This window comes from Pleurodeles waltl, chromosome 9 (genome assembly GCF_031143425.1).
Source record: "Pleurodeles waltl isolate 20211129_DDA chromosome 9, aPleWal1.hap1.20221129, whole genome shotgun sequence".
Taxonomy (NCBI): domain Eukaryota; kingdom Metazoa; phylum Chordata; class Amphibia; order Caudata; family Salamandridae; genus Pleurodeles; species Pleurodeles waltl.
Window position 1 is genome coordinate 170,172,898 of NC_090448.1, and position 17,009 is coordinate 170,189,906.

Sequence of the window (17,009 nt, forward strand, 5' to 3'; positions counted from 1 at the left end):
TGAGATGTGTTCAGATCTCTACTGATGCTTGGGTATGCTTGAAATTGGTACATGCAGATGATTTTCTGGAGACCCGATACCTTTATAATGTTTTGGTTTCCCAAGCAGCTTTCACCACTGCATCACTGTTTTAAATATTCCTGCCTATGAAATTCCCTTAAGAGGAGATGAAATTCTTTTAGTTAAGCCAAATGTATTGAAACTGTGCAAATATTCAGTTGCTGATAATTTATTCATTTGCAGCGTGCTTTCTGTAATTATTAACAATACGTACTGTACATTTCTGAAAACTTACAACAAAAACAATTCAACCTTCCCCTAATCTCGAATTTCCTGATACAATTTATTTTCAGACTTTCCTAGATTCGAGCAGATACAGGCCTATACTCTTGGGCAATTAAACTCAAACTGCAATGTTACCAAACTAATATCTTTCATCATCAATGCAATTCAAGTGTTTCCAGCAATTGCATCTATAATCAGCGAATTGTTGAGAGCAAAATAGGGGTTAATGCATTCTTTTTGTACTGCTCTTTCGTAAAGGGTATGAAAATGCTTGTAAATAGTGTTTTGGGAAACAAAAAGAAGGGCAAAGTACAACATACCAACTTCCTGTTCCTGTCTGACAAAGTGCAATAAAACATCGTTATGCTGTGTCTTCTATTCATGCTACTACCATAAAGATATGCTTGTACAACCTGGCTAAAATGAGTAAGCTGCTGCAGTTCAAAAGAGCATATTTCTCAATCAAATCTATCCAACTAAGTCTTCATTTTAACTTGTTTCTGTTTTGCAATGACCTCGTGCACCACAGCAGTACAAAGGAAACTCATCGAATTTGCACCTCAAACTTAAGAAGCATAATGTAAACGATGGTCAATTTCACACATTCTCATTGAAGATGTTGTTGACCATGGAGCTATGATCTTTCAGGATCCTGAAGCCTACAGTTGTATCTTTGCAATGTGAGGTCAAACGAAATTGAGGGTTGTTTCTGACAAAGTAATTCACCACGTAGAAAATAGCTATTAAACTGATAGTCTTGGATAGGCAACAGTGTTGGCACCCTTCTACTTCAAAATATGTTTGTAATGTTCTAGTTTATATATCAGAAGGTTATGGCGCATACCTAAAGTCCTCTAAGACTAGCAGCTGGATGTTCTAGTCTCTCTGCCACACTAGTAATCAAATGCCCATCTCCTTCAGAAAATTTTCACACCCAAAGCAGATGTTTTAATTCGGAGGTGGTGCACATTACTGTGGCAGGAGTCAGCTCAGGGTTAAAGATGTGGGTAATGAAAGTGTACCTCAAATTGTGCACGTCATTCCAATACCCACATTACAAACGTTGTTAAAGTCCTGACAGCTTTTTCCCTGTATGAATCAGATCAATTCGGGGATTTATTTGTACTGCCATGGTTTAAATGCAGGTATTACACATAGGTATTATTGGTGGTGGACTTGCCAGACTATAAAGAGCAACAAACCCAAAAGCATTTTTTTGAAGAGTCACCGCTGACCAATGGCAGACCAAGTGGAAGAGCTCGTGCACATACCACCTTCAGGTGTGTCAGCCTTCCCCCGCCCTCGTAATTTGGGTGAGAGCACATAGGAAGGTGGACAGGACTGCCGGTGCTCTGGGAGGGAAACCTCTCCAATGCTGTCCCATAAACCTTAGTTAACAAAGGAACGGAACTGCAGTGGAATAAAAAGCCCTCACCTCACAATCATCCTGCTCAATTGCCCTACCCCTGTTAGTTTCTAATACAATTGTGTCAACAAAAGGTGGTTGCTAATATACTATGTATCCATTTAATTGAATGAGCTATCCAAGTAGGTGATGTTTGCCAACGAGAACACGTGTCTGGTGTGGGCATTAATCAGCCGTCATCTACAGCTGGAGTAAAATATTTGCTGCCAAACTTTTCCCAGACATGCCCGCTTACTCCTCTGACTATTTTGAGACAGCGTTTCCTACTCATACTCATTGAATTTCTTTCCCAGCCGACGATGACACGACGAGCATAAAGCCGTGTTTAACAATTTTATTTCCGCAGTTTCCCGCAGCACAGTCTTAGCAGCAGCAGGCGCAAGGAAAGCACATGCTTTTCAATCTGTACTTCCGCGTGCTCCTCTTTGAAACCCGTTCAAATTGCTTTGATGTCTGAGCTATCTCATCTCCCAGACACTCGCACTTCAGCAGTTCAGCTTGTCTTTGCGCGAGCAGCTTTGTTGATTTTTCAGCAACTGTATCTATGAGCTCGTCAACCTAAGTGAAAATAATGCAATAGAAATATTATATTAGCAATAAATATACAGGCAGCTATATCTATGAGATCATCAGTCTAAGTGAAATGAGTACGATAGAAATATTTCAGAAACGAATTACAGCATTTTTGATCAGAAAAAGACCCAAATTACTCCGATGAACTCCTACCACCTTGTCGCATAATACTACGGCCCGAATTTAAGAAAAGTGGTACTGCAACCAATGCAGCACCACTTTCTTTGGGCCCATTAGCGACTCCCTACTGCCACCATGAGTGCACCGTGTTTAATGTACGGCGCACCATGCAAAATGTTGGCGCTAATCCTGCCGAGTACATAGGGGCCCATTGAAAACAATGGTATGCCCCCTTTTAATGCCTGCTCTGTGCAGGCGTTAAAAATAGCTGCAAAAAATGGCACAGTGGAATCTCTTACATTCCACTGTGCCATTTTTGCGGTCCCCCTAACAGGGGAACGTTCCCCTTGCATACATTATGCCTGGCGCAGGCATAATGTTGCGCAAAGTGTTACAAAGTGGCGCAAAGCATACATTGCGCCACTTTGTAAATATGGCGCTGCAAATTTGGCCTCGTTGGGCCACATTAGCTTCATAAAAAATTACGCTAATGCGCCGCAAGGACGCGCTAGGCCCTCTTAAATCTGGGCCTACGTATCATGAGGATATGGTTCATCAGTCACATTTTTGAATGATGTTAGCAATATAAAACGTCTTCCCAAAAGCCTCCCCACCCACTCCGACCACCCCTAATGTTAGCATACCCCAATTTTCCTACTACCCATCATGTCACAAGCCCCCTGCCCACCTATTCTGGGTAGGACCAACAGGTTCCAGTATCCAACTGGTGTGTTGAACTAATACGAACTCACCCTATGAGCTAGCAATGAATCACAAGCTGAAATTCACATCCGTCCCTGGGACTGTCTTACTCTCAACACTGTAGGTCTATGCATTGGCCCATCATGCAGGCTCATTCACCCATGACTTTGGGATATACCATTCAGTATCCCAGGCACAGCTCCATGAATTATGCAAAGATGTCCGCTACCAGTCTGGGCCTCTCACAAGGGAACTCTGATCTCTGCCACCCAGAGCACTGGGCTAAGCAGTGCACCTCAGCAACTGGGCCTGGGCTTGCCTTGTAACCCACACAAGTGCAGTTCTTGGCACCTGGAGAACATAGGCCTGGTTAGGGGACAGTCCACACAGAGAGGTGAGCAGATGCTCCTACTTGAAGGCACGCAGGCAGCCTCAAAGCCTTTAGGCCCAACAGACACAGCCAATCTGTCTTTCCATTAATGCAGCTCCAGTAGACTCGTAGCTCTTCATTTCTCACAGTGGCCATCAACTTCCAATGCACAGTGCGTTTTGGGTACACAGGGCCAGTCATTGATGTCTGATTTTGGCAGGATTGCAGATATTCGTGCCGGAGTGTGTTTGCAGCTCTGGGACCCCGATCAGAACACAGACATCTTGGAAATCGGCTCTCCAGTGTCCAGTCTGCCAGATTTTGACCCTCATTACAACTCTGGCGGTCCGAAGACAACCAGGGCGGCTGTGGCGTGTCACTGCCAATGGGCCGGCAGTGAATACCGCCAAATAAGAAGTTTGGCGGTTTGGCTGAAGCCAAACTGCTGAGCCCCCACCCGTCCTGCCACATTACGGCGTTCCGTCGGGCTGGAGGTGAGCACCTCCAGCAAGGTGGATGGTGTGATATCGCTAGTGGTTTCACGAGGCGGGAGACCACCAGCATTTTTCTGGCAGTCGCACCACCAGAAAAAGCTGGCAGTCTTGCACCCTGGCGACAGGAATAAGCACACATGCCCACATACCTGAACACCTACACTCACACACTTTTACACACATACACACCACCACTCACCCATGCAAACGTGACTTACACACCCATTCACACTTACACCGCATACACGCATGCATCCACTCTCCCCTCCCCAGCGCATACATACATTCACACCTCCCTCCTTTCCCACGAGCATGCATACATTCACACCCCCTCCCCCGCTCCGCGTGCACGCATTCACCCGCTCTCCCGTCCACTGACACACACGCACCCGCTCTCCCTGTTCACTCACACAAACATACACACACAGCCCCGGTTCACACACAAAAATGCACCTGCCCTCCACGCTCACTCACAAAAACAAGCACACCCTCCCCGGTTCACTCACACATACACGCACCCCCTCCCTCGTCCACTTACATACACATGCACACGCATTGACCCCTTCCATCCGCTCAATCGCACTCATGCACTCAATCGCTCACACACACGCACTAATGCACTCACCTCCTCCACATCCACAAACACTCACACACACCCCAACCCATCCCATCCACAAACCCTCACTCACTCCCTCACCCCATCCACAAACATTCACTCACACACGCAGACATGCACCCACAAACACCCACCTCCCCCGCATTCATGACCTTTACACATGCACACACTCACACATGCACACACACACACCCCTCCCCTGTCAGACAGTCCACTTACCTCGCCTGTCGAGGTGGTCGTCCGGGAGGGGACAGGTCCTGGCGCTTCCACCGCCGGCAGCGCCTCGCCATCTGGATACCGCCACATCGTATTACGGGTTGTAATACTGTGTGCAGTTTTTTTTTTTGCGTGGCGGTACCAGTGGTGATACTGCCTCAGCACCCCTTACCACCATCACACCTGGTCTCGTAATTCCACCCGATTTCGGGCATAAGCCAGAGATCAGTCGTATTTAGGCATTCTTAAGACCGCCAGCACTCGCGCTATTTCGGTGGCCACGGCTTCGGCGGTCTTTGGAAAAATGCGCCGAAGTCATGATGAGGGCCTTATATTCTATGACATTCCACTATGACACCCCTGCTGATAATGCAGTTACTTGCCAATTAACTCCACACTGGTTGCTTTTTAAGACTCTGAATCAGACTCTTCTGAGTCATAACAAAGCCTGTGTGCCTCAGTGTCTTCTCTTGTGATTTATGATGCAACTCCAATGGCTGTTTCTGGATAAAACTTGCATAGCCCCTAGAAATGGTGTTGACCTTTGATGGTATTTTTTTTTTGCAGTGAAGCTTATGCATTTGCTTGTAATTCTTGTAGGGCACAGCATCAGTATTGATGCCCTATGTGGTGCCTCTTGCCTCAGGAAACACATCTCAGATTGTGTGAGAATTATATCTCATTTTGGGGGTGTCCGCAAAGCAATCCTTTGACACTGCTTCAGCTGATGATAGAGCTGCAAACATTTCAATTCAAAGGACACTTTCACACTTGTGTGGACCAATCTCATCAGGGTATGCTTCTATCAACCTATTTGGCACTCAGTACCCCTCGACTGAATTCTCTACACCCAGCACACTAGCCCTTGTCTTGAGGAGAGCCCCCAAGTCATGAGGCATAGAAACACATTGACGTAAGATTGTAAAGGAAAACAGGATAAAAAAGGCACAAAAATCATCCTCGCCATACAGTCACTTTATCAAATATAATAATTAAGGTCGACCTTGACAAGAAACCCAGCGGTCCCTACCTTTAGGACATTATTAGTGGGGTCTAAATAACTAGATTCAATGCACTTAAAACTGCATTATCACATGCACTCCAAACAGTAGGACTGGTGCATGTAGTTCATTGCACAGCTGATGTTATATAGAAATGTATAGAACCAGTTTTTAATACTCACATTTCCTACACTTATGTACTTTCAGTGATGGTAATTTGATAGACCACATGTACACAGTCGCCTTAAAAGGAAAAATCCTGTGCTTCTGGGATATTTGTTTCTTTGTACATTTTTTTAATATTATTGATTTTTTTGCATATTGCGTTTTTGTTTGCAAATCCGAAAAAGCGCGATTGCCAATGCTTGCTCGTAGCCCACTCTCATCAAATATTCTAATCACTATTTCTCTAAAGCAATACTCTCTTCTTGTAAGGTTCCTAAATCAAAGGCATAATTATACAATATACTTTTCTTCATCACTTAAAAGTGATGATACATTTAAAAATGTATTAACGGAAATCTGCTTAGATGTTCCAGTCAGTTTTCGAGCTTATGGATGACTTCTGCAGCAATTTTCCATCAGATTCAGACAACTCCAGATGTGGATCAAGGAATTTTTTTTTTTTAAAGACGAGCTACATTATTTAAAGGGACAGGAGTGGGTGTCGTTCTGAGGACACGTACACATCTCGTGATATAAGGATCAAGAAGAAGGATGAAGTGACATATACTCTATAGACTACCGAGGCCATGCTAAATAAAAAGTCTTAATGAATGTATTACATTTGAAACTGAAATACATGCCATGCAGCTAGTCTTAGTGAAAACATAGGGAAATGTGGATTTTCCTTACAAAATGCAAATTGTTATGTTACTGCACATATGCGCACAGTGTTGACTATCATATATATATATATATATATATATATATATATATATATATATATATATATATATATTTATTTGTTTTTATGTTTGAAAGTTCATCTTCATCATTAATTTGTTAGCTGAGACCATTACCTGCATTTGAAGATTTCCAATAGTTAAATCCGAGTGTCTTCTGCTGTTATCCACTTTCTTGTTTTTCTTTTTGACACCACGGAAATGCTTCTTTTTAGGTTGATAAGGAATCTAATAAATGTTACAAAAATATTATTAACATTTTTATTTGCACGTTTGCTCAGTGAAACAACTCTTATTAGTGCCATTTTAATAAAATAGGCAACATTCATGTTGTTTATTACAAAGAATGACTTAAAATATCCATGACTATCAAACAACGTCTTCAGTATAAAAATGTGTGCAAGGCTTTTTGAAACCAAATGCACTTATATTTTCTAGCTAGAAAGAGGCAGTAATTTAACGTGTATTAAATATATTTATTATATATACTAAATATAGGCCCTCATCATGACTTCGGCGGTCCTTTCCAAAGGTTGCTGAAGCGGCGGGCGCCAAAATACCACCAGTGCATGCAGTCTTCAAACCGTTCCAATACGACTGATCTCTGACTTCCGCCTGAAATCAGGTGGAATTCCGAGACCAATCGTGCGGGCAGTCGGCAGTGCAAAGGCGGTACTGCTACTCCAAAAAGAGACCGCACACCATATTATAACCCAGAATACTGTGTGGCAGTGTTCAGATGGCGAGGTGCTGCTGGTGGTGGACACATCCCCTCCCGGATGAACTCTCCGACAGACAAGGTAAGTGGATCATCAGACAGGGGAGGTGTGTGTGTGTGTGTGAGTGCGTGTGTGTGTGAATGTGGTGTGAAGGAGGTGTTTGTGGGGGCGTGTTTGCATGTTTGAGTGAATGTTTGTGGACAGGGTGAGGGGGTGAGTGAGTGTTTGTAGATGGGGTGGGGGCTGTGTGAGTGTTTGTGGATGGGGAGAGGGGTGAGTGCATGAGTGCATGTGTAGGTGTGAGCGATTGAGTGCGTGAGTGTGATGGAAGGGGTGAATGCGTATATGTGTGTGCATGTGTATGTAAGTGTAAGGGGGAGGGGAGTGCGTGTATGTGTGAGTGAACTGTGGTGTGTTTGTGTCAGTGGACAGGGAGAGAGGGTACTTGTTTGTGTGAGTGAACCGGGGAGGGGGGTGCGTGTTTTCTGTGAGTGAACCGGGGAGGGTGGTGCATGTTTGTGTGAGTGAATGGGAAGAGCGGGTGCTTGTGTGTCAGTGGACGGGGAGAGTGGGTGAGCGAGTGTATGCAGTGCAGGGGGCTGTGAATGTATGTATGCATTGGTGGGGAGGAGGGTGTGAATTTATGTATGCGCTGGGGAAGGGGGGTCTGAATGTATGTATGTTCTGGGGGAGTGAATGCATGCATGTTTGCGGTATTTGTCAGTGTGAATGGGTGTGTATGTCGCATTTGGGTGAGGGTGTGTTTGTGTGTAGAATTGTGTGAGTCCATGTGTGTGGGCATGTGGAGGTGTTTGCGAGTGTACCTGGCCACAGGAATGCTTATTCCTGTTGGCAGAGTGCAAAACTGCCAGCTTTTTCTGTCAGTCAGACCACTAGAAAAATGCTGGCAATCTCCGGCCTCGTGATACCACTAGTGGCTAATACACCATCCGCCGTGCTAGAGGTGCTCACTTCCAGCCTGGCGGAATGCGGTAATGTGGCGGGACAGGTGGAGGCTCGGCGGTTTGGCTTTGGCCAAACCACCAAACTCTTTATTTGGCGGTGTTCACCTCCGGCCCGTTGGCAGTGACATCGCCACAGCCGCCCTGGCGGTCTTCGGACCGCCAGGGTCTTAATGAGGGTTTTCTTTGGTGTAACATAGATTTATTAATTTGCAATATATTGATAAACAAAGGGTTGCATATTACTGAAATGCAAAACTGACTTTGTGATATTAACGAACTTTGCGAACTGATGCCCTATTTCTAAAAGTCTTTATCACTCTAATGACCATTAATTCTAGACTGCTTGTGCGCAGCCTGCTTGCAACCTTCACAGCTGACGTTTTCAAGTAGGGCTACAGGGTCTAGTGGACGGGTGTATTGTCACAAGTGTTGGAAAATGGGTTATTGGTAAGGGCAGGTGGGTACCTACACTTAGCAATAGGCCACTAACCTCCACTAAGGTCCAGTTAGGTCTCAGTAAATTAAACCCAGCTCAACCCTTGGTAGCTTGGCAACGAGCGTCAAGGATTAACTTAGGAGACAGAGTGTAAAGCATTCAAATATCACAAAACAGTAATTAAATAAAACACAGGAAACAGTTTAAAAATCCAAAACCAATTTATAAAAATAGATTATATTTTGATCTTTAAAATTACACCAAAACGAATAAAATCAGATAAGGGGAACCGGAGATCTGAATTTTTAAAGAATTTTTTTTCTTTTAGCGCCTAGAAACAAAAAGCGCCAATCGGGTCATCTGGTTGCACCTCGACCGGGGCAAAGTCAAAGTTTCAGGCTGACCGCGATAGAGCCCCGCTCGGCTACAGGCCGCGAGAGGCCTCGGTTAAAAGTTTAAATTCACACTTAGGGGGTTATTCTAACTTTGGAGGAGGTGTTAATCCGTCCCAAAAGTGACGGAAAAGTGACGGATTTACCACCAGCCGTATTACGAGTCCATTATATCCTATGGAACTCGTAATACGGCTGGTGGTATATCCGTCACTTTACCGTCACTTTTGGGACGGATTAACACTCCTCCAAAGTTAGAATAACCCCCTTAGTCTCTTTTTCGAAGATTTTCTTCAGCGGGATGAACCTGCCAGTCCAATCCGACCTCCTGGAGCCCTTCTCCGGATACGCGATGCTGGAATCCTCGGTGGAGCTTTTTACCTTCGGACTTAGTTGTTTTTTCGAGGTGAAAATCCTTCGACCGGGGTAAACCTGGATCTTGATCCGATGTCCATGGAGCCCTCCTCGGATACGCTGGCTGGGAGGTCCCGGTCAACGTTTTACCTTCGGACTTAGTCTCTTTTTCAGAGATTTTCTTTACCGGGACGAACCAGCAAATCAGGCGGGGTCGCGGTTGAGGCAAGCCGGCTAGGTTTGCCGCGGCGGGTCGGTCCCTCTATGGAGCTTTTTTACAAAAGTTGTCCAAACTTCTCCAAACTTCTGGGGCTTCTCCCAGATGTCCTTTTAAGGTTCTTTTGGGGTCCACAGCTCACCCCAAGGGTCCAGAAGTTCTGAGATGGTCCTTGGGGGGTGCGGACTACAACTCCCAGAATGCACCTGGCGCAAACTTCTTTTTGGCCACTGGACAGTGGTCAGCAGGTCGCTTTCTTCAGGAGTTGGTGCAGGGGACTCTGGATAGCAATTATTCACCTGTAGCAAACAGGGAGTCCCTCCTTGAACCAGTTGAAGCCAGGCAAAGTCCTTCTTGTGGTGAAGCCCAAGTGTGCAGCTGGTGCAGTCCTTCTGAGTGCAGGTTCCAGGTGCAGGCCAGGGTCCAGCAGGGCAGTCCTTCTTCTTCTGTTGTTCTTCCTTGTTGGATGTGGTAGGGAACTGAGGTGTGGGTGCAGGTCTGCCAGTTTTATCCTTGCTCCTGGGTGAATAGCAGGGGGTCCTGGTTCTCCAATCAGGTGCAGGGTCCTTCCCTCTGTGATGACCACTTCCTGGGAAGTGTGGCAAAAATCAATCCCAGGAGACAACATTCTCTAAAAATCCATCATGGCTGAATCTGATTTTTGGAGGTTACATCTGGCTGAGCCCACCCACTGGTGTGGCTAAAAATCATAAACACACCCCTCTCCTGCCCTCTCCTAATCTAATCAAGGGGGCACCTAGTTGTCTGGGGTTGCAGGATGTGGGGGTGTTGCTGGTTGCTCCAAATGTCCTTCTCTGCCTTTGAAGACCAGATTGGCAGCCCTCCCCCTTCCTGCCTCACCATCTGCTGAGGGGAGATTCCTTCCCACAGGCACATTCCTTTGTGTGAAGCCAGGCCACTTCACACCTCATCAAGGCAGCTTGTCCAAGCTGCTAGATGCTGGCCAATCAGAGCACAGCAGCAAAAACAATGTAGGGCTGAAATTGGCAACTTTTCAGGTAAAGTTTAAAACTCTTTAACTGAACAAGTTATATTAAATCCCACAACTGGAAGTTGTGGGATTTATTACAACAATTAATTTGATACCGAATTCTTGGTATGCATCATTTAAGGAGACTTTAAAAATTAAAATAAAGTCTCCCCATTCTAGCCTATGAAGGCCATTTACTACAATGAGGGAAAAACGAATTTGGCTGTTTTTACCTCACCAGGGCTTATAAAACTATTTTTATAAAGTCCCTGCTTATAGTTACATGGCACCCAGCCCTAGGGGCACATAGGGCACACCTTAGGGGTGATTTATATGTAAAAAGAAGGTGGTTTAAGACTTTGGAACTACTTTTAATTCCAAAGTCTAATTTGCACATAACTTTAATTTAAAAGCAGCCAGCATGGCAGGCGTGCCTTTAAAATGACACTGGGCACCTCAGCAGTGCCCCTATGCGTGCACCACCTATGCTGTGGTCCCTAAACCTACATGCCCTACCATATACTAGGGACTTATAGGTAGGTTAACTTAGCCAATTATAATTAGCCTAATGTGCATATCCATTTTACACAGAGCACAGGCCCTGGGACTGGTTAGCACTACCCAGGGCACCATCAGAGTCAGGAAAACACCAGCAAAAAGTGGAAAAAGTTAGGGGGGCTCTGCAATCAGCCCTGTTTTCCCACAACAAGTAAAGATGCAGAATGTACATGAATGGCAATATTCTCTTTCCTGTAAACTATTCACAGGGATTATTGCCAGAGGAGGGAAACACCCGGAAGAACGAGTCCGGAACCACGAGGTTGTGAAAAACAAAAGCAAAACAATGCTTTCGTTTTCCATGACTCCCTGGTTTCGGTACCTTAACCATGCATGTCTGAACAACGTAAATGCGTGGTTAAGGTACAGAAGGGAGTTGGAGTGGACACGGTGAAGGAGGAGGTAAGTTGGGCTGGGACAGGGGCTGTTTTGGGGGGCAGTGGGTGGGGGTGATTAGGGTTTAGGGGGGCAGGGTTTAGGTTTTAGGGGTGGGTGGGGACTCTGGGTACTTTTAGTTTTTGGGGTGGGGTGGGGGCTGGAGGTGATTAGAGTTTAGGGGGGGTCAGGGTTTAGGTTTAAGGGGTGGGGGGCTGGGTGGAAGCATGCTGGGTTGTGCATGCTGATTGGTAATGCCTTTACCAGGAATGCGTTTGCAACGGTAAAATCGTTGTAAACGCATTCGTGGTAAAGGCATTAGTGTTTAGAACGAGGTCGTTGTTCTGACCTCGTTGTTGAGCCACGGGTGGTTTAGGCACCCGTGGTTCCGACATATAACCGCCAGAGGAACTAATCTGTGACCTCATTTATGGAGCACTTTGAAAAACACAAGTTTTCGGATCTGGGATTAAAAACACAAGCATGATACTTTGATGCTCCTTGCTGGCCACCATTGTGGTGTTTGTAGCTCATCACAAAGGGGGTCTCAAATAGTGAGCTGCCTAATTAACATTCATTCGGCGGGTAGCTCTGCAACATATACACTGCGGCCACTAGATTCGGGAACACTGCGGGTGAATAAGACCGCGCGGCGTTTTTCCCCTTTTTTCCGATATTGAGTCACTCTGACACTTTGATGGAGATAATATTCGATGACTACCTAACGATATGATTATTGTGAATATATGAAGTACAGTAAGCCCTGATGAAGTCCTTAATGAGAGATACTTCTCAGAGGATGAAACACGTGTTGGCTGTTCTTATGGAGGATATCTGAACATTATAAATAGGCTGTTCCTTTGGAGGATTTCTGAACAGTACTAATAAAACTTGGACCTTGATACAAACACAAGTTTGGTTGATAATTTACGAAGAAGACTGGATATACGTACAATCTAACTCTGTTTTTATACCACGAGTGCTACGACTTTTGTTTGTCTGCAACATAGTGTGTCTGGAGATTTTGTGATGTGAACTATTTGTACACAAGTCAGATTGCAAAGATAGAGACAGGTTGCAAATAAGTAGGTGGGTAATTTCAGACCACTATTAATGACCTGATGACCTGTCCTATGTACATCAGGTACTTTGTCAATTAGAATCTGAACTATCCTCTAGTATGAGGAAGAGTTACTATTGAAGTGACTTCACAAAATAATAACTTACTTTTGAAAGTTCTTCTCTCATTTCTATGTTTTATAATAATATATGTATGTGATGGGCTTGTACAGTGCTCACATGACCAAGAGCATGCTTCAGAGAACTAATAAAAAGCGAACATGTTCACAGACCTCTGTGATCACCTAGTCCATATCTCCTCGCTCTGAGGCTTCGCATCGAGCAATGGCAGGTGAAAAAGAAATATGCAAGTCACAACAGCCAATCTCAATGCAGCAATTTGTGAACTGCCCACAGACTAACTGCTTACCGATCACGGTCAATAAATAACAAAAGCACAATGGGTAAATACGCACAATAAGCCAATCAGATTTGTTTTAAATTTGGAAATAGTTCGCAAATATTTTTCAAACCAAACGTCTATGGCTGGTGATCATAGAGAACAATCTACCATTTATAAATGTTATTTTCCTTTTAACTTGCAAACACGTTTGATGTATCTAAAATACATTGAAGACACTTGTATGAGTAAGAATGTAATTGAATCGTTCCATGAATCGTATTGTCTGATGAGAAATGAATTGGAACATAATTCTGAAGAAACAAAAACATTAAAATACGAACTCAAGCATGTCGAATTGTGAAGAGGTCAATGCAGGGCAACCATCTATGGATAAATACGCTGATAGGCTTTTAGGTTATTGAGGCGTGTTCCTTTAGAGCAACAAATATGGACAGACGTTACCAAGGTCATAGATAAGAACACTCTAAATCCTGAGAAAATATTTGAAAGTTCACAGGAATGCTTCTTAATTTCTATTGAAATAAAAGAATAAAATCCCGAAGTAAAAGGCAAAATAAATCCTCGGAAACAGTGGACTTCGTTTTATGTCAAAATCATTAAAACAAACTAAGTTATACTGCACGCCCTGTACTAAGTCAGCATTCAGGGCCGGAATCATGATCGTGTTCTCTGTACTGTGGCCATGCAGAAGGGGTCTTTGCAACACATTCAGAGAGCGGAACTGAGAAATAAGGCAGTAATTGCCTCTTTGTATTTCTTAGCAGCACATGCACCACCGTCAGAGATTTTTCGACTCAATATATGCTCCGTGGATGGAAAAAAGAAATGCGCAGCCCCCTTATGCGTCGACGCAGTACAAAGAATGGGATCATGATTGAGTCCCAAAATGTTTAGAACGTGCACAAATTGAGCAACGTGGACTCTATGATCCACTTGCTCATATTTCTCCACAGCCCTACTCTGTGCACCCAAATGCCACCCTCAAACGTATCTCTTCTTAGCTTGCGTGGTTGGATGCCAGGGCTCATGCACCCTCACACACCTAGCATTACACACCTTTAAGTGTCTGTGCCCAGATGAGTAGCCAAGTGCTTGCTTTGATGCAACTTAGTCTTCCGTCGTTTTGTGATGCTGACAAAGAATGTTTCTGAAAATGCTCAGAATTTATTGGAACTCTGCAAAAACAATCAAGAAATCTGTTTTTCACAGAAACTTCTATGCAGCAGCCATAGACAAAGATTATTAGCTTCAAAGGGACATTATGGCCCTCATTAGGACACTGGTGGTTCGAAGACAGCCAGGGTGGCTGTGGCGGTGTCATAGCCGATGGTGAGTACCGCCAAATTAGGAGTTTGGCGGTTTGGCCAAAGCCAAACCGCCAAGCCTTCACCCGTTCCACCTCATTACTGCGTTCTGCTGGGCTGGAGGTAAGCACCTCCAGCATGGCGGATGGCGTGATCCTGCTAGTGTTATCACGAGGCGGGAGACAACCAGCATTTTTCTGGTGGTTGCACTGACAGAAAAAGCTGGCAGTCTTGAACCCTGGTGACAGGAATAATAATTCCTGTGGCCAGGATACACTCGCACACACGTCCACATACCTGCACACATTCACTCACACACTTCTAGACACAAACACATCCCCACTCACCCACGCAAATGCGACATACACACCCATTCACATTGACAAACACCACATACACGCACGCATTCACACTCCCCTTCCCAGGGCATACATACATTCACACCTCCACCCCCAAGTGCATACATACATTCAGACTCCCCCCCAGAGCATACATACATTCACCCTCCTCCCCCAGCGCATACATACATTCACGCCCCCTCCCCCATGCATCGCATACACGCAGTCACCCGCTCTCCCCGTCCACTGACACACATGCACCAGCTCTCCATGTTCACTCACACAAAAACAACCCCCCTCCGTGTCCACTTACATACACATGCACATGCATACACGCACTCACCCCTTCCATCTGCTCAATCGCGAACACCCGCACACACGCACTCATGCACTCATCTCCCTTCTCCATCCACACTCACTCACCCACCACCCCATCCACAAACTCACACCCCATCACCCCATCCACAAACACTCACTCCCCACCCCTATCCACAAATACTCACTCACTCCCCTCACCCCATCCACAAATATTCACTCACACGCACACAGGCACACACCCACAAACACCAATCCTCCCTCCGCATTCACGACATTCACACACGCACTCACACACACACACACCCATCCCGTCCCCTGTCGGACAATCCACTTATGTCGTCTGTCAATTAGGTCATCCGGGTCCTGGCGCTTCCACCGCCAACAGCACCTCGCCATCTGGACACCTCCACACCGTATTACGGGTTGTAAAATTTTGTGCGGTCTCTTGTTGGTATGGCGGTACCCGTTGCGGTACTGCCTCTGTACCTCCGACTGCCAGCACGACTGGCCTCGGAATTCCACCCGATTTCAAGCAGAAGTCTGTGTTGGCACGTCAGTCCTTGGTAAGTAAACTTACAAGGGAACACGTATAGGTCGAAGAACCTTTTAATTCGTATAGAGTGTTCTTACCATAGTTTCGATACAAAATCAGAAATCAATACACAATAGACAATAAACATTACTCAATCCAACAATCAATGGAGTCAATAATTTTCACTCACCATGACTTTTCAGTCATGAATAACCACACCTTTAGATATAAGTTTAGTAAGTTTATTCTATATTCATTAACAATACTGTCACAAATTTTAATCATCAACTTTAATCAAAACAACTCAAATTATACTTGTTAATCAGCAAGTCGCAGAAGACGTGACCTAATCAAAGCATGAATCAAAAGACATTCTAATGCATCAACATAAAACATAATTAAACCCAATTCAGTAAAACTATGACATCCATTAAGCTCAGCAAGATAGTTTGTCAACCATTTGTCCCTAGATTTTGTCAGTCGTCATGTAAGTAACCTTAACTAACTCCAGTTAGCATCAGCGTGTGAGGCTACATGCAAAACATTTTAGAACACAAATCTGGAAAACATCTATCTAAACAAAATACTAAGTCAGCGCAGTTGGTACCTAGAAAGAAAAGGCATGAAAATGCAATTTAGTCATTGTCACATCTACCTATCCACGGTATGGGTCAGCAAGCAGAATCAGTCTTCGTCCTCAGGTCATCAGTCGATCAGCAAAACATCAGGCTCTCAGTCAGAGAGTATAAGCCCAATGACAGAATCTCGAATCTCCTTTCCTAAATATCACCTAACAAAATCAGGATAAGTCTGAAGTCTTTTCCCTCTGTCACGTTGTTATATCAACGTTCCCCAAACCATCCCTCAATCTCTGATTGGTCAATTAATCGTACGTTATTACTCTACCCAGTAATTTCACTTTACCAAATCTATGAATTCTAATATTTCTCAGTTCACATGTCGTTGATTGGTCAGCTTTACAATGTCCTCATCATCTGGCTCGTCAGGTATCAAAATTGTTGCATCTTCGTCTCCATTTAGTCTCTTCATTGTTTGCGTCCTGGGAAAGAACCCTTTGCACACTTTACACACATTTAGTTACTTTACTAAAGACCTCATCTCCTGTCTGTCGGTTCTCATAGAAAGCCTCTGCTAAGCATTTTATTAAAACAATGAGCATTTCACAGTTAGTTCACTCTGTCAGCATTTTTCATTAAACTCTAAGAAATACAGCTTCTGCATGAGGCCTGGCAAAACTAGGCCAAGACACTCGCTAAGTTAAGGCCTACAATTAATAAGCAAGAGCGCAATTCATAAGC

The 17,009-nt window shown here is 44.6% G+C and overlaps 1 protein-coding gene across 1 annotated transcript in view; it reads right to left on the reverse strand.

The window, feature by feature from the left end:
• Positions 1–213: 213 nt before the first annotated feature.
• C9H3orf49 (chromosome 9 C3orf49 homolog) overlaps positions 214–17,009 on the reverse strand; it is a 49,028-nt gene continuing 32,232 nt past the window's right edge. The window contains exons 4-5 of the mRNA XM_069205954.1: positions 6,826–6,936; positions 214–2,269 (exon numbers count right to left, since the gene is read on the reverse strand). Of these exons, the coding sequence (XP_069062055.1) occupies positions 2,075–2,269; positions 6,826–6,936 (306 nt within the window). The 3' untranslated portion in view covers positions 214–2,074. The remainder of the gene's footprint in view (positions 2,270–6,825; positions 6,937–17,009) is intronic.